Raw genomic sequence first — 18,046 nt, 5'->3', positions numbered from 1 at the left:
GAACATACATTTAAATTAACTGTATAGTGTCGTCTTGTGAATCAAGAGACTTTTAATCTTTTGAAACCTGGATAATTCCTGGTACTGTTTGGGAGGGGATAGTTCTCTGATACAATAATGAATTTTAATGTTTTAGTCCCAAATTCATAGTATTCTCAGGAAATGCTAATTGTAGCCTGATATGTTTCACAGGTGTTTGAGCACCTTAGCTCTAGATCAGGAAAAATTATGATTCTTGGTGATTTTAAATAATGAATGAGGTAAAGGTGAAGTAGTGAATAACTAAGCAGAGAAAGGTTTCAGAGTGGTAGCCATGTTAGTCTGTGTCAGCAAAAAACGAGGAGTCCTTGTGGCACCTTAGAGCCTAACAAATGTATTTGGGCATAAGCTTTTGTGGGCTAAAACCCACATGCTGTGTATTTATACCTCTCTACTGTATTTTCCACTCCATGCATCTGATGAAGTGGGTTTTAGCCCATGAAAGCTTATGCCCAAATAAATGTGTTCGTCTTTAAGGTGCCACAAGGACTCCCCGTTGTTTAAGCAGAGAAAATGACTGTAGCCTATAAATTTAAGAGATGGAGCAACATCCTCCAGCATGACTGCAATGAGAAACTGTAATTAAAGACTGGGACTGTTTCAGTTACTGATTCCTCTTTCCTTCAGAAAATGCCGCTGAGCAGGAATTTGGAACAAAGCTAAACACTGCAGCTGTTCCGTGTGGGAATGAGAGCAGGACTCCAAACAGCTCTCCCTTGAAATTTTCTGAAAGACTTACAAACTGTCAAACTGCAGAATCAACAAATAGTGCTGCCATATCGTGGAATGCTAATAATGGGAAGAGCACTCAGGGATGTAAGCAGGAGAGAAGGGCATTTTCCTCTGCATCTGCTCTGCACACTGGAGTTGTAAAAGAAAATGCCAAAAGCTCAGTTGTGACCTGTAGGAGACAAATGTCAATTGTGGCATCAGGTCTGAACCAGAGTGAGCTTGTAAGTGTGTTTCACTACCTTTGTCAATCCCCTGTTAATATATATATACCATGACCCCTGTGATCCTAAATAAAATTTTAACCTCACCCTAAAGAGATCTATATGCAACAAAACTTAATTTAACATGAATTACCCATTAATAATACCAGAGTATTTGAAATTAGATACTGCCTTGTTAGCTAGTACTGATAAATATGGGGGTTTATATGTAATGATGCAATTAGGTATGGTTCAGAGCTTCTAAATGGATTGGAAAGCCATCCACATAAGCAGGCAAAAAGAAGGCTCGTTGTTCCAAAGCAAGGGAGACTCTCACCTCAAAGAACATAATTTTTTTTTATACATTTGAGTAGACTTCTTGCAAGTTTTAGAGGCTCATAGCAGTAGGCTAGAGCCAGGTATGATGCAGACAAGTGCAGCTGGAGGAGTAACAGAGCTGAGTAATTTCTTTTACTATATAGCTATTGATTTTATTTTGTTAATAGATAACTGGAAAACTCTAGATTTCTACAACAATGAACATGCTAGTTAAAATCCTTCTTTGTAAGTAGATTGAAACGGATGGTTATATCACTGAGCTTTCACATCATCTGGACTTTTAATGTTTTGTTGCCATCAGAAGTTGAATATTGGCTTAATGCCTCTGATAACTGCAGCACATGTTTCCAGATTGATCTGAATTACAGTATAATAGAGTATTGCTTTACTTGAATTCATGTAAGCCAATCAAATAATTTCTGTTGTTAAAGGCAAAATGAATGTCATTTTTGAAGTAACGGTTGTGTCTATGTGCCTGTTGGCATAGAATATCTCCATTTGTTTCAAAGTACCTCTCCACTGTATGTTGTACTTACAACTTCCATTGACATATGTTTAATTTCTCAGCCATATTAGAAAGCTAATCTTGTAACGTGGAAGCTCCTATTCAAAGCCAGAGATGTCTAATGTTCCAATTAAATCAATTCTTTTCTAATTCAATATTTATTTGTTTTCAGTTATTGGTGCAGAAGTTTGCCAGGAAAACCCAGAGCACTTTATCTAATCAAATTACTGAAGGAACAACCCATGTCATAATGAAAACAGGTGTGTTGGAAGCTCTGTGAACAAACCAGATATTTAATGCCACATAAAACACTAACTCCAGGCTAAATAAAGAGCACATTGACGGTCATTCAGCATGATGGTCTGAAGATGTTTGATTAGGATGTGGGATTTACAGTTCACTGCTCTTTTATTCTTTATCAGAGTTTGTGTGATCCCGAGTCTAAACTAAAACTTGACCCATCTGTCTTTTATTCCATTTCATGGAGTCCAGATGAGAGGTTTCTATTTTGGTTGCTTGTTTATATGGTATCATTGACATGGTAACAAGTAGAATTTGAAATTGACATATCATTATGATGAGTGATTGATGTCCTGTCACCTCTGTAGATTTAAGAAGGTGTCAGTAGCACGTTGACTTTAGATAATTCACAACCAACCAAAGGGAGAGCCAGACATTTTTCTTACAGCATCCTTTGTCTTTGTTTTAAAAAGCCCACTTAAATTCTTTCTCAAAAATCCAAATAGTCTGATGTAATCAAAAACAGACCAAAACTGAATTTTATTTGGCTTTTTAATGGTAGCTGAAAAACGAATGGAGACCATACTTCCATTGGAACAAAGTAACAGTGTTGCAAGATCAGGTGCACTTTTCAGAGTACATTAGCTTCAGAAAGTAAAAGACCTGTACCTTTTTCTTAATTATTATTATGGAACTTAAATTGCTTTTTGTTCTTTAGTAGAGCTCACTGATCTCTCTTAAAGACTTGAATAAACTTTATATAAACTTTAGTACACAGAACAGCTTCAGATTTTACAAATGCAAATCAAACTCTTAACTGATTAGCATAAGATTCATTGATTGGTTTTCAAGAAGGCATCAAACCTCTCTCTTCACATTCATTACTCAAAATTTAAAATGACTTGGCATAGGTTAGTTTTAAGCTCCTTGCTAAATCTGTTTTATCAGCAGATGTTAAAAAACTTTAAAAATTAAACTGTAAAGTATTTGATGAGCTATTGCTGTTAGTTGATCTGCTGTGTTACAGGATTTAGTTATTTATAATATTAAAATAACCTACTCTGTCCTCAGTTTGCTTCATAAGAACATTTCAAAATTCTTCAAAATTTGAAGTGACTCTTCTTATCAGTTTAAAAAAAACAATGTAGGAAGGGAAAAAAGTCTTTATCGTTTTTAATCCATTAGATCCTCAACATACTCTTTTTGTCCTCTCCTTATGAAAGCTGGTGAGGCAGTCACAAGGGGAAAATCAGGAGGATTTGAATGTTTCACTTGCATACGAATTCAGAGTCTTGTATTTTGACTGGTGTTCTATGCCTTTCCAACATCTCTGAGCTCAGGTCAATAGGAAACCTGGGCTGGAGGGTGCGGGTGTACAGTCAGAGACTCTCCACTGACTACCATACTAGATTCCTCCCTTTTAGCAGACCCAGGAGGGGGCAGCATTAGGACATTGGTACTTTGAACCCCCCTGAAAATGCCTTCGTCAGCAGTGTCATTGGGCAATATGTGTTTTTCTGGTGGTTTATCACTTTAAATACAAGTCAACTGTCAAAGTTGCTTTACGTTATTTAGATGGCAAAATTGAGAATGATACCAGTATATTTCTACTTAATCTGCAGATATGGAGCTAGTTTGTGAGCGGACACTGAAGTACTTTCTGGGCATTGCAGGAAGAAAATGGGTAGTTAGCTATGAATGTAAGTATAATACTCTTTGGAGCAGCTACGTGTCCCATCCTCCCCAGTTTCCTAACACTACATACTTTATATTTCATATTTAACATATTTTAGCATCTGGTATTTTTCAGAGTACCATCTGAATATTTAGACATTTAACGATAATGCTCAGTTTTTCTTTTTTTTTTTTTTAAAGTATCCATTGCTTCATTCAAATAACTGTAAGTGACCTCTCCCAAAGAAATACTTTCTCTTTATAATTAGACTGTTGGTGCTGATTAGAGCATCCTGCCTGATTTAATGTGATCTGTTCTTCTCTGCTCTTTTTGTTTAGGGATTGTTCAGTCTTTTAAGGAAGGAAAGATACTTGATGAGGTGGGTGTGATGTCTTAAGAGTGAAATGCAAAATATGTCCATTGCACTAGCATCCAGACACTATGGCGATGAGCATATTAATCATGTCTGAGACAGAAACAGGAATTAAATATTTGAAACTGAAAATTAGTTGAGGGTGTTTGGGACAGAGGAGAATTTGGCATAGGACCAGAGTCGAGATTCTAGGCTGTACCAAGAAACGTCACTGAAACCCACAGTTCTGCAGAATGCACGTATTCCATGCTGCTGAACAAAGAGCCTCCCCTGTGATATTTTCTTGACCTTTTGTCTAGCAACGGTTCCAAAGATAAAATACGTCTCTTGATATTGGCAAATGCAAGGTGGAGGTAATTACCTGCTGTGTGTATGAAGGAATAATGTTGGAACACAACCATGTCCAAGCTCTTGCACTTAATTAACTGATCTATAGCCAACTATTGAAAACTTCCCACTGCAGCATCTTCTAACTTTGTAGTGCAGTTAGCTACCTGAGACTAAAGCATGGATTAGGTGGTATCTGCCTCTCTTTATGTATAGTGCTCAGATTTTTTGCCTCAGGCACAGATTTTTGCAGAACCTTGCATAAGGAACATAAGAACGGCTGTACTGGATCAGACCAAAGGTCCATCTAGTCCAGTATCCTGTCTTCTGACAGTGGCCAGTGCCAGATGCTTCCAAGGGAATGAACAGAACAGGGCAATTTCAAGTGATCCATCCCTTCTTCTGGCAGTTGGAGGTTTAGTGACACCCAGAGCATTGGACTGCATCACTGACCATCTTGGCTAATAGCCATTGATGGACCTATCCTCCAGGAATTTACCTAATTCTGTTTTAAACCCAGTTATACCTTTTGGCCTTCACAAAATCCCATTGCCATGACTTCCATAGGTTGACTGTGTGTTGGGAGAAGAGGTACTTCACAAACTTTGGTCCAGTGCACAATTTCATAATTCTGATGAGTAGAAATGGATGTCTTGCCTGCTCCACCCTCAACTTCTCTGGTCAAAAAACCCTAGGCTAGCATCCAAAGCCAAGGGAGTAGAAAAAAACTACTAATCCCAAAAACTCTCTGGGAGACTTCATCATTCTCCAGCTGGGTCTTACTTTATCCATTATGGAGGCTCCTGAAACTCTGGTCTCTCCAGCGAGCAATATGGGGCATCTACTGAATGCCCTTCAGTCTCAATTAATCTTCTGTTTCAAGCAATGTGAGAGGGGTTTTCAGGACAGATTCAGTCTCCCTCATTATGGAAACCACTACATAAGTCTGAAGTTGGGTGAAAATATGAGTTGTCTTTTATTTTTTTTTATTTATTTATTAATTCCCTGCCAGTTCTCCATAGAAATCTATGAAGGAGCTTTCTTAATGTAGTGAATAATAGACAACTGAGAGACAGATGCAGACCTAACATTATCAAATAAAGCATTGTATTTACTGTTAATCTAAATGGCAAGTGAATGCTTTGAAATAAAATAGATGTTGAAAATTAAATAAATTAAGTTCTAGAGGTTATGTACTGATAGTTAATTTCTACTGAATGAGATTTGCCTCTGTAAACTGATTGCCACTCTTCTGAGTCAGTTCAGCGTGTTGAATAGAATTTGATTAGTTTCTTTTAAAGAAACACTTATGTGATTAAGCTGAAGGATTCATAGATTCAAAGCCCAGAAGGGACCACTGTGATCATTTAGCCTGACCTCCTGAGTAACACAGGCTGTATAACTTTCCCACAGTGATTCCTAGACCACATCTTTTAGAAGAATTATCCAGTCTTGATTTTAAAATGGCCAGTGATGGATAATCTACCATGAGGGTAAATTTTTCCAGTGGCTGATTACTGACCTGTTATAAATGTACACCTTACTTCAGCTTCCAGCCATTGGATCAAGTTATATCTTTCTCTGCTAGAGTGAAGAGCCCATTATTAAATATTTGTTTCCCATGTAGATACTTATAGACTGTAATCAAGTCGTCCCTTAACCTTTTCTTTGTTAAGCTAAATAGATTGAGTTCTTTGAGTCTATCGCTATAAGGCATGTTTTCTAATCCTTTAATCATTCTCGTGGCTTTTCTCTGAACCCTCTCCAATTTATTAACATCCTTCTTGAACTGTTGGCATCAGAATTTGACACAATGTTCTAGCAGTGATCGTACCGGCTCCAAATATAGAGGTAAAATAACCCCTCTACTCCTATACAAGATTCCCCTGTGATCATGAGATGCATAAACATTAGTACTTTTGGCCACAGTATCACACTGGGAGCTCACGTTCAACTGATTATCCACCACAACCCCCACATGTTTTTCAGAGTCACTGTTTCCCAGGGTAGTCTCCCATCCTGTAAGTATAGCCTACATTCTTTATTCCTACATGTAAACATTTATATTTAGCCATACGAAAACACACATTATTTGCTTGTGCAGTTTACCAAGTGATCCAGATCACTCTGAATCAGTGATCTGTCCTTTTCGTTATTTACCACACTCCCAATTTTTATGTCACCTGCAAACTTCATCAGTGATGATTTTGTTTTTTCTTCCAGATCTTTGATAAAAATGTTAAATAGCGTAGGGCCACGAACAGATCCCTGCAGGACTCCACTGGAAATGCACCTGCTCAATGATGATTCCCATTTATAGTTAAATTTTGAGACCTAACATTTAGCCAGTTTTTAGTCCATTTAATATGTGCCATGTTAATTTTATTTCATTCTAACTTTTTAATCATAGTGTTGTGCGGTACCAAGTCAAACACATTACAGAAATCTAAGTATATTACATCAACACTATTACCTTTATCAACCAGATTTATAATCTTATAAAAAAATAAATATATCCGGTTAGTTTGACTGGTTCTAATTTCTGTAAACTCAAGGTGATTTGCATTAATTACATTACTCTGTTTTCATTCTTTATTAATTGAGTCCCATGTAGCTGCTCTTTTATCTTGCCTGGGATTGATGTCAGGCTGATGTACCTATAATGACCTAGGTCATCTCGTTTACCCTTTTTAAAAATTGGTACATTAGCTGTCTTCCAGTTTTCTGGAACTTACCCAGTGTTCCAAGACTTATTGAAAATCAACATTAATGGTCCAGCAGGCTCCCCAGTCAGCTCTTTTAAAATTCTTGGATGCAAGTAATCTGGACCTGCTGATTTAAAAATATTTATCGTTAGTAGTTTCTGTTTGGTATCTTTGGAGGATGTTAGTGGAATGGAAAGAGTGTTTATGCATCCGATGAAGTGAGCTGTAGCTCACAAAAGCTTATGCTCAAATAAATTGGTTAGTCGCTAAGGTGCCACAAGTACTCCTTTTCTTTTTGCGGATACAGACTAACACGGTTGTTACTCTGAAACCTATCACCATATGGTGAGACTATATCATCTGTTTTTTTCCCCCCAAATATGGAACAGAAATATTTACTGAACATTTCTGCTTTTTCTGCATTATCAATGATAATGCTACTATTTCCATCTAGTAATGGTCCATTACCATTGTCAGCATTCTTTTTGTTCCTAATATATTTTAAAAATTCCTTCTAATTGTCCTTAACTCTGCTGGCCATAGATTTCTCCTTGTGTTCCTTTGCTTCCCTTATCAATTTTTCTACAATTTCTAACTTATGATATATAGGCAATTCGAGAATTTCTTCTCCATCAGTGTTAGGAGCCTGGGTAGCAAACAAGAGGAATTGGAATTGCTCGTTTTTTTAGCATAAGTTCAATCTAATTGGTATTACTGAAACCTTGGTGGGACAAGTCTCACAACTGGAATGTTAAAATCAATGGTTATAACCTATTTAGAAGGACTGAATGAGGGAAAGGGGGAGGGGGAATGGCATTCTATGTCAAAAATAGCATTACTTGTTACCAAGTCACTGATAACTCGGAAGAAAATGATCTTGAATGCTTCAACATCCTAACAGATAAAGGACAAGGTTTTTTAGTCAGTCTTCTGCGTGCATTTGTTGTAAGGTTTCTAGTTTCTGAAATCTGAGAGCTGTTTCCTGCCTTGGCCCAAGGGGCTCACTATGCCGGCCTTTTCTGTCTCTGATTTCTGATTCTTTGCATTATCTTCCAGTACGACTTTGAAGTGAGAGGAGACGTGATCAATGGGAGAAACCACCAAGGCCCTAAGAGAGCTAGACGATCCCAGACTGGAAAGGTACAGGCACATCAGCATAAGAAACCATTCATAGCTGTCAGAAGAATCCCATTCTACATAAACGGTTGTTTATGATGCCAGCTGAATAGCTGAAATATTTTTAAATGGTCTTTTATCCTCCCATGAAATCAAATGTACAGAATTGTACATAAGGGTGTAGTTGGCTCTGTCTCTGCAGTGCTGCTCCTAGAGCTTGCCAGTCATGCAACAGAAATATTCAAATGTTTTTGCATACCATGAGTGAATTACACCTTTTATAATATAGGTGTGGGCTGGCTCAAAGGAAGTGCTCTGCTATAGAGACAGCTCCCTGGGAAACTATTTGCAATCCCTCTGCCTGATTAAGAATCTGTGTTGATAGGTTCTGAAAGGAGATTCTATAATCCTTCTACAGAAAGTAGAATGAGTGAGATACAAGACATGTTTTTGCAGGCAGGGTAAATTTTAATTAAAAATATGGGTAGGTGATCCTCCAGGCTCTGGGAAATGGAGGCCTGGGGGAGGAAAAGGTAAAACCAATCTCTGCTAATTCTCATCTAGAAGAAACAGGCAGTGTTTCCATTGATCACCTGCTGTTTAACCTCTGAAACTTTCTCTCTGTACATGAAACTCTGTTCCCACGATTTTAAGCGTAGGATTTTCTTTTTTAAGATAGTTATTTATATTCTGTGTGTAGGGACCTTTTGACTAAACTGCTACAGAAAACAGTTTGCAGAGTGATGGAACTGTAAAATACTAAATGTCATGCTGTCTTGCCACTGCAGTAGGAAAGAAATGGGTTTGTACAAAGCCAAATCTCAAAATGATAAATGTTGTTTATTCTTGAGTTTAGGGCTGTGTTCAAATTGCACTTCAGCTGTTACAAAAAATGTAGCAAATTTGAAATTTTATCTCTCATTTATCGAATCTGGGTGCTCATTATCTTTGAGGTCCTGTGCAAATAGTCTGTGACCTTAAAATGTTGCAGACATAGTTAGTTGCTGTTTCATACCACATTGTTTATGCCATCAGATGGGAAAGCCCTGCCCTTATCCTGGAACCACATGAGTTTTTCCTCAAACTCCTTCCCATTAACATTTGTCATTCTGGTACCAATCCCTCCAGTTGGCTGGGGAAATCTGCCATGTTCTCATAGAATGGGATAAATAATGCTCTGTGTGACTGCCATTGGAAGGATGGCAGAGCCATCAGCTGGAAACACAGCCTGTTGTCTCCACTGGGCTGGAGAACGAGAAGCCAGAGGTTCTCTCTTGAATTGAATCCTAGTGCACAGGAGAGAGAGAGGCAATTCATCCCTGATCTTTCCTCTCTGTAGTTATATAAGTATGTGCAATGCACTTATTTGGAGACATTTCTCACCCTGCTCTTTGGTAATATTCATTATTCTTGTATTTACAGTTCCTTAACCTTTAACAAGATACAAGACTTCATACAGTGTTCCTCTCCTTTTTGTAACAAAATTGCCAAACACAAGTTTTAAACCTAAAGAAACTCCAGCTTTATCCATTTTTATAGCATACGGGTTGCTTTGTGGAGCAGCAGCGTCTTGTATAGTTCTCTGGGCTGGCACTTGTGGGAAGCAGCAGTAGAAGGAGAAAAATAAAAATAAATGAAAAGGAAGATGTAATCTGCATGTACTGTAGAAAGACTGTGCTCTTCAGTCTTTGCCAGCAATATAACTGATTTTTCTCTTTTGCTCCTATAGGAGCTAAAATAATATTTTTCAATTCTATGGTAGCTTTCATCCCAAGTTTTCAAAGTCCCATATTTTACCAATATTAGTGAATAAAGACTTGTAACACCCTGTGAGTGTAGCTAAAGATTAGCACCTCCTCAGCTACAATTGCAATGCTGTAGGTTACTGTATCCATTGAAAATGCATAGGAAATTTAGATAGTGTGATTACTCACTTTGCAAATTAGGCAGAATAGTCCTACTCTCATGAAGGGTGCTATTTTAATATGACCAGAAGGAGTTTTATACCTCCTTCAGAAGATGGCATCTCTGAAAGCACAATGCCCCTAACATCATGCTGGAGTTTTATTTCAGTGCTGACTTGGAGATAAGTATGCCACATTCTGTTGTTAACACCACTTCTGTAGCACCTAGGTTTGGTAGTTGGAAGTGTAATGATTTGGTGCATTCCTGCCTGCCTTGTGATATCTGCTGAGCTCACAACACAAGAAGGTCTGGCTGCAGCTGTGCTTGTTGATTTATGATCCGTATTCTGTGATGTGTTTTCTCTGTGTGGTGCCCGTAAAATGTCAGGATCAGTGTGATGTTCACACTAAACTACTTCTAAATCAATGAAGTGAGCTGTAGCTCACGAAAGCCTATGCTCAAATAAATTTGTTAGTCTCTGAGGTGCCACAAGTACTCCTTTTCTTTTTGTGAATACAGACTAACACGGCTGCTGCTCTGAAACCTGATTTTGGATGTGTTTGCTCTGACTTTCTGAGGATAACAGCACTGCAAGGGCTGGATGTGGTCTGGCAACTCTTCTCTCTCCCGATTTATAATGGTCATTGGAACTTCAAAAGTTATCATAGGTGTTGCAGATTTTAATTGAATGATTAAGCAAGTGGGTCATGGAACAAGCATTAACTGCAAAATAGCTCTCTCCTTGACATAATAAACCCTTTTCATAGGAAAGAAGAAACTTTATACCTTGCCTATGGGCCACTGATGTGAGGGTGGTTGACCCAATGCTTCATGAATGGGGATTTCTGTTTCTGAAACAATTGTTGAAATAATTCTAGCAGATCCCAAAGAACTTATTGTAGGCATTATAAATGCCTACAATAATGTAGGCATCCGATGAAGTGAGCTGTAGCTCACGAAAGCTCATGCTCAAATAAATTAGTTAGTCTCTAAGGTGCCACAAGTACTCCTTTTCTTTTTGCGAATACAGACCAACACGGCTGTTACTCTGAAACCAGTTTTAAATTAACCAGCTAGCAGTGAGGAAATCCATTCATGTTCAAGCTGCACGCATAACAAATAAGAGAAGTGAGGGGTGTATTTTCCAAAATATACACTGTGATCTTATATACATTAGCATAAGTCATATACCAAAGTCACAAGAACTAACATGTCCCAGAGTATACCTGTATACTGGGGTGCAGGGGTCTCCGGTGCTTTCATTCTTCAGACAGCTTCATGAGAGAGAGATTCCTTTTCCAGTCCCACAACCGTCCCCTGCTTGGTTGTCAAAACATTTAATTTGTGGACTGCCAGGAAGAGTTTACTGCACCACAGCTGCTTCACAGAGCATAACTTCAGAATCCCAACCATAGAGGGACCTCATACATCACTCTAATAAAACAAACATTTCATTGAATGTCCATTCTGCCCTGGAACCACATACCCTCTGTTCACATGTGCCTTGTTTTTCAGCTCTTCAAAGACTTTGAGATCTGTTGCTATGGACCATTCACCGATATGCGCACAGGTGAGGGGAATGTACTATCATTTCTAGAATCCACAGAAAATATCTGCAGTGGTCATTGCAAATTCTCCAGAATTGTTGCCTTTGCTGACCCTTTCATGGAGACCCACCTTTTCGGGCTATTTAATCTGCAATTTACAGGATAGCAAAATGAAACATACACTAGGTATTTTTTCCCAGTTTTATCTCCTTAACTCATAAGAGGCTGCTTGACTTTAAAAAAAAAAAGTTTGGATGCAATTCTTTGTTTTGGGGGAAAACTCATCATACTATGATACACAGTCTGTCCCCTGCTGATCTCAGGAGAATTCCATCTCTGTATTGGTGGCATAGGGATGGCACAAAATAGAATAAGATTTGGCTTTATAGAACACTTTTCATCTTGGAAGTGTGTCCCCAAAGCACTTGCAGTGTGACTAGAGGCCCTAACAAATACAGTGATGGCCCCAAGCACTCCTTACAGCACAGAAATGTATACCATGATGTTGCTAATGTGATGGTGTTTTTAATGTAAGGTGATGAGCCCTATAGAAATGCCTATAAGTAAATTGAATAAAAAGAAAAGAACTAGAGCCTTGAGGAAAATATTGCACAGCTTAGGATGATGGAAAGTAAGATCTCCAAGTTCTCTAATGGCCACCTATTCCAATTAATACTCTTACCACAAGCAATAAATTAAAGCACTAGAGACCAGTAATAACGAGAATGCTGTGCAGTCATGGGGTTAGAGCGGAAGTGCTTTCTTTAAAAAAATTTTTAAGAGTCTTGACAAATCTGGCATTTAGATTTTGTACTGAATGTGGCAGGTGTCAGTCCTCTAAACTGTCAGAAATATCAAAGGACTAGATTCTGTCACCCTCCAACTGAGCCGTACTTTACACTGCGTGTAGCACCACTGAAATAAATATTACTTGTGGGGTCAGGTACTACTCAACCTGAGGTGAGGATGGAAAATTCAGGCCTATGTAAACAGCCCAATCAGAGAGAGAGAGAATCTTGTGCCTCCTGGCTCCATCTACCCAAGTGTCTATAGAAGACTGTTCAATTCTTATTATTACTCAGTAGGCAATTCTTAGAAGAATCTACTTAGCCAGAAATGTCTAATTTCATGATTATGCTCCCTGGTTATGGAAAAATCTTTGGACAGAGTCTGTAGGGTTGCCAGGTGTCCGGTTTTCAACTGAAACACCTGGTTGAAAAAGGACCCTGGCAACTCCAGTCAGCAGTGCTGACTGGGCCGTTAAAAGTCCAGTTGGTATGGGGCTGGCAGGCTCCCTACCCAGCTCCACGTGGCTCCCGGGAAGCAATTGGCATGTCCCTCCAGCTCCTAGGCATAGGGACAGTCACGGGGGCTCCATGTGCTATCCCCGCCCCGAGCACCAGCTCTGTAATTCCCGTTGGCCAGGAACTGCAGCCAGTGGGAGCTATGGGGACAGTGGGCGGGGGTAGCCCATGGAGCCCCCAGGTCCCCCCTATGCCTAGGAGCCAGAGGGACATGCTGGCTGCTTCCTGGAAGCCACCTGAGGTGAGTGAGCTGCACCCCTCACCTCCTCCCGCACCCCTGCCCTAGCCCGGATCCCCCTCTTGCACTCCACACCCCTAGCCCCAGCCTGGATCCCCCTCCTGCACCCCAACCCCCTACCCCAGCGCAGTGAAAATGAGCGAGTGAGCAACAGAAGGAAGGGTGCTGGAGTGAGCAGGGGTGGGGCCTCAGAGAAGGGGCGGAGCAACGGTGTTCAGTTTTCTGCAGTTAGAAAGTTGGCAACCTTAAATGTCTCCCATTCCCATCGGTATCTGCCTTGGCCACATAAAATGTTTTTAGAAGTAATCCTTCCATTCAATGTTTGAAATTTTCTGTTCACATTAAAAAAAAAAAAAAAAAAAGGCACGCAGATGTGTAAGCACCACTATCTCTGGAAAAAGCTTATGTACTCCCTGTTGAACATTTGAAGTTATTTGAGTAGTTTTCTGCCCCCACACACAGCTCCTACCCATTATCTTCTTAACAACTGAGACAACCACAGTGTAACTTTATCTCTTCCTGATCTTACAAAAGAGCAGTTGTGAAAAGTAAAACACATATTAAAGCCTGCAATTATGTACATAGGATAAATAGATGAAAAGGATTGAAGCTTTCTCATTAGTTTAAAGCTGCAGGTATGTGGAGTCTCTTTATGGAGACAATTAAGCAAAACTTGTAGCTTAACTTTTCAGTAGTAGAAGCACATATCTTCCCATCTTTGCTCTTCATTCTCTTCCCTGCAACAAGCTCTGATTTGTCCAGTATCACATTTATTTCTGACTGGATGAATTATCCCCACATCTCTTGACATTTACAGTAATTCCCACAGCATGTGCAGAGCTCACTCCTAGTGCCGTGATGAGCAATTACAGGCTCCTTCTGCTTAGGAGATTTTGTTATGTTTTTTCATCAAGAGTTCAGCAAATTAATGGGAATTAAACACTTTGGCTAGTTTGTGTTAATGAGAAATTATCCCAGATCGCTAACTTCTTATTCCAATTGTAAAGTCACGCTTTGGCTCTTTTAAGTTAAGATGAACTGACTGGCAGCATTTTTTCTGGGGGCTGTTTGTTATCTGCCTGGGACCCTGAGGTTCCCATGATGGTTCTCCCTGCTGAAGAACCTAGGATAGGACTATAGTAATAATTGGCCTACACAGGCTAGTAAGAGCAGGGCTCCTTGTTCTCTGCTTATGCCACAAATAAAGAGGATAAAATTATTTCACTTGTAACAACCACTCTAGCAAGGTGTGGAGAACCAGGGCTGGATCTTTGACATGCTGGTCCCCAGGGCAGTGCAGTCATAATTGTAACATGCTACTTTTGTCTGACTTAATCAGGTGATCTAGAGTGGATGGTGGAGCTTTGTGGCGCCTCAGTGGTGAAGCAGCCTCACCTGTTCACACACAAAGCTGTAAGTATTCAGTGGTGATGGGTGTAAGGTAAACTGTCCTATTGATCCCCCCCACCCCATAAATACTTAGTGATTTTTGGTGCTTGTAAAAGACTGATTTATGCAGATATAGATAGAGGTAGGCGCTGTTCGCACTTCTGTGGGTGAACCAGGGGCTGATCTGTAGCAGTCCTGTTCCAAGCTTGGCCTCTCCTGAGCACAGTGTCAGTATGTCAAGACACATGCTGGTCTTGCTGTGTTGAGGTTCACAGAGACTGTGTACAAGCTGCCTAACTCATCTCATTGGGGCTCACCTCTGGCTTCAGCTTTCGGGAGCAAAAAGGCTCTGGTGCATTAATTTATCTTCACCAAGTCTCCCTGAACAGAAACCCTTGTAGAATATCCTTACAAACTTAATACACTTTTTATTTTTCCTCCTCTTGACTCCTTCGCTGGAGCTATGCAGTGAAGCAAAGAAATACCAAGATATTGCTATCTGCAGACAGACAGGAAGGATTGATTTTATGTGATACAAATAATGGTAGCTATTTTTATCTTGTTTCTTATCTTGAAATCCTAGAACTCTACTACTGTAATAGTTGTACAGCCTGATGCTTGGCTCGAAAACACAGGGTACAGAGGTAAGATTATATGGAGATATGGATTGCTTTGTGCTGCACATGGTGAGTGCCTTATGGTTCCACTGGTCTGGGTAATATAATAGAAGTAAGGTTCTATAAAGGAAGCAGAATAAAGTCCTTTTATGTTTGGAATTGGGAGCACATTCCTTCATTTCAAAACAGACACAGTTGGTCATTTCAAACTTTTCCCTTACCTATCTTGAGAGTAAACAAAGTCCTGAGAGGTGGTTTGCCAGGCAGTCTCCTCGCCTGATGTAGAGTAGGAAGGTTGTGATGAAATGTGAATGTAAATATGCAGCAAAATAAACTGCCAGCCCATGTACCCTGCATGTCTCCAGAGTCAGGTTTAACTGAAATTATCCCTGCCAGCAGGGCTACTTTCTAAAATTTACAAAGTTTAGGAGAGGCTTTGCATTGTAGAGACCAGTGAGATCTAGTAGAAAACCTCAGCTGAGACAAAGAACACCCAGGAACAAGCAGCCAACAATCTTCCTTTCCCAACCATTCAAGCGCCAGTACCCCAACCCCAAAATAAAATATAAAAACCTCGCTTGTCTCTGGTCATCCACCCCACTTATTTACAAAAGACACAGCCCCTTGGCATTTAGTTTTCTGGGCAGTGGTTGGGACAAGAGGATCCCTGAGTTCCTCTCTCTCCACGCCTCACCTAAACTGAAAAATGGATGTAATCCGGGAGCATTTTAATGCCACAAACACCCTTTTGTGCCATCCTCCCCTAGGAGTGTGTCCTCACATGTCTAGAAACATGACCTACACACTGAATGTGTGTGTGCATGGAGAAACTGAGAGTCTGTGATTTGGAAATCCTTTAGCAATGCTTATCGAAGACTGCTCAGCTCACTTATCTTTATTACTCTCTCTTGTATGGTAGTTTAAAGAGTTCCTGTGTAGATACTGCCAGTTTGTCAAGTGGCCATGAAACAGCTGCATTTTATGCAATGTCAGGAAATATAGAGTAGTAGCCACCATTTAACTGATTTGAAATGATATTTTGAACACCGTTAATGAAAATAATGCTGAAATAGAACAGCTCACAATCTGAATCTCACACTGACCTGCAGATATTATTTTATCATTCATATTTTGTTTTACAGCAATCCCTCAGAAGTGTACTGCCATGGTGACCCGAGAGTGGGTTTTAGACAGCGTTGCATGCTATGAGTGCCAGGAGTTTGATACCTACCTTGTGTCCCAGTCATGATGGTGCTGCTGCTCTTCTGTTCCCATTGCTCAGAAATCCTTATCAGTGCAGGCACTTAAGGACCAGGTATTTTTAGAATATCTTGTACACCATGTGTCTTTTAATAAGCAATGTTGTTTCAAGACAAATTATCCAAAGTTTTACTTAAATCAGCACAAAAAATATTTAATTCTGCCTTTGCACCATAAAAGTTGCTTAACGGCTACTGTTTAAAGACTGTAAAACTTCTTGCTCGAAGTAGTCCTATAAAATCTATGTGAAGTGAGTCAAACAAATTTGTCACCTATCAGGAATTTAAAGCCAGACCTCCAAAGAGAAACAATGATGCATTATTTACCACCCCCGCCAGATCTTGATTATTTGCTCCAGGATGTTTTGGAAACCTAACTATTTACAAGAGTTATATGGAGCTTGAATTAACTCAACAGTGCAAGTGCCATTTATTTCCCTGATTTTTGTTTGCATAATAGTGCTTATACCAACACATTGAAATATAATCGTTTTGGGATCAGTGGTACGTCAACTCATTTTATTGTGGACCATTGAAAAAGCTGTTTTGAAAATAGTACAAACGGTTCTTTTGTTGTTTGTTGGTACTTAACTCTTAATTTCTCTATCCTAAAGACTTATCTACAAGAAAGAGCCTAAAAAAGAAGCCAACTTAACCAGCAGTCACTAAGAAGTTAAAGTAAATCAGTCCTTAATCCCCGTTAGTGATTGCTCTGTGATAATTTTAGTTCTATATGAGAGTATTTGTAGCATCCTGATGTAGTAGTAAACAAGATGCATTGTCATATTCCTGCTACCTATAATAAGCCCTAAAAAACTCTTTGATCCTAATACTTCATGCCTGCAAAATGAGAGGTCACAAGGAGAAAGAACATATTGCTTTTGCCTGTTGCCAAGGAATCAACCTTCATAAATAATATTGTACTTTCAGAGCAGAAAGAGAAACTGTTTTCATAAAGTTATATTTTTTAAAAATTGTTTATAGTACAGTTCAAATAATTGGTTGATACAATGACCTGCAGTAGGCTGGTCTAGAATATTTGTATAAAGTATATTTGTAAATGTTAGAATATTCAAAGCAAATAAATGTGACTGGCAAGTATTTTCCTTAGTTGTGCAGCTCTCTGGGTGTGAATCAGCCATTCAGCCTTGGTACTGAGACTCATATGGAAATATTTCTAAAGTCTAATCTCCTGGCAATGGTGGGAGGTGGAGGAGGAGGCCAGCTGGAAGAGATTTTATAATTGTACATTGGAATTTCAGAGCCGGGGAGACAATTGTATGTAGGTTCCATCAGAATGAGGAGTAGATGTGTTATCAAGTGTCAAACACAGGCAGATGTAGTCTAGCTGGGGCTTACTACGAGTAGGATGGGTGCTGGGAGCATTTGCCTCAGTCTACTTATATTGCTATTTTTCCTTTTTTTGGTTCCTTTTTCAAGCTTGTGTGACCTATTTCATAACTGCCACGGCTGCTCAGCACAGCCTCACCTTCAGGCTGACATTCCTCTTATCTCGAGAGTCCACATTGGCTTTTT

General features: G+C 39.4%; 1 protein-coding gene across 6 annotated transcripts in view; it reads left to right on the top strand.

Annotated features, from left to right (window-relative positions):
* The window catches only part of BRCA1 (BRCA1 DNA repair associated), a 50,845-nt gene extending 33,234 nt beyond the window's left edge, over window positions 1-17,611 (top strand). For 3 of the 6 annotated variants that reach the window (XM_073326066.1, XM_073326067.1, XM_073326070.1), the window contains 9 exons: window positions 667-992; window positions 1,988-2,075; window positions 3,678-3,755; window positions 4,069-4,109; window positions 8,192-8,275; window positions 11,672-11,726; window positions 14,585-14,658; window positions 15,218-15,278; window positions 16,394-17,611. In XM_073326066.1, the coding sequence (XP_073182167.1) occupies window positions 667-992; window positions 1,988-2,075; window positions 3,678-3,755; window positions 4,069-4,109; window positions 8,192-8,275; window positions 11,672-11,726; window positions 14,585-14,658; window positions 15,218-15,278; window positions 16,394-16,500 (914 nt within the window). In that variant the 3' untranslated portion in view covers window positions 16,501-17,611. Of the gene's footprint in view, window positions 1-666; window positions 993-1,987; window positions 2,076-3,677; window positions 3,756-4,068; window positions 4,110-8,191; window positions 8,276-10,675; window positions 10,825-11,671; window positions 11,727-14,584; window positions 14,659-15,217; window positions 15,279-16,393 lie in introns of those variants that run through there. The other 3 variants (XR_012156404.1, XM_073326068.1, XM_073326069.1) reach the window with 3 other exon arrangements.
* Window positions 17,612-18,046: the final 435 nt, after the last annotated feature.

This window comes from Lepidochelys kempii, chromosome 27 (genome assembly GCF_965140285.1).
Source record: "Lepidochelys kempii isolate rLepKem1 chromosome 27, rLepKem1.hap1, whole genome shotgun sequence".
Taxonomy (NCBI): Eukaryota; Metazoa; Chordata; order Testudines; family Cheloniidae; genus Lepidochelys; species Lepidochelys kempii.
This window is presented reverse-complemented; position numbering and strand designations above follow the sequence as displayed.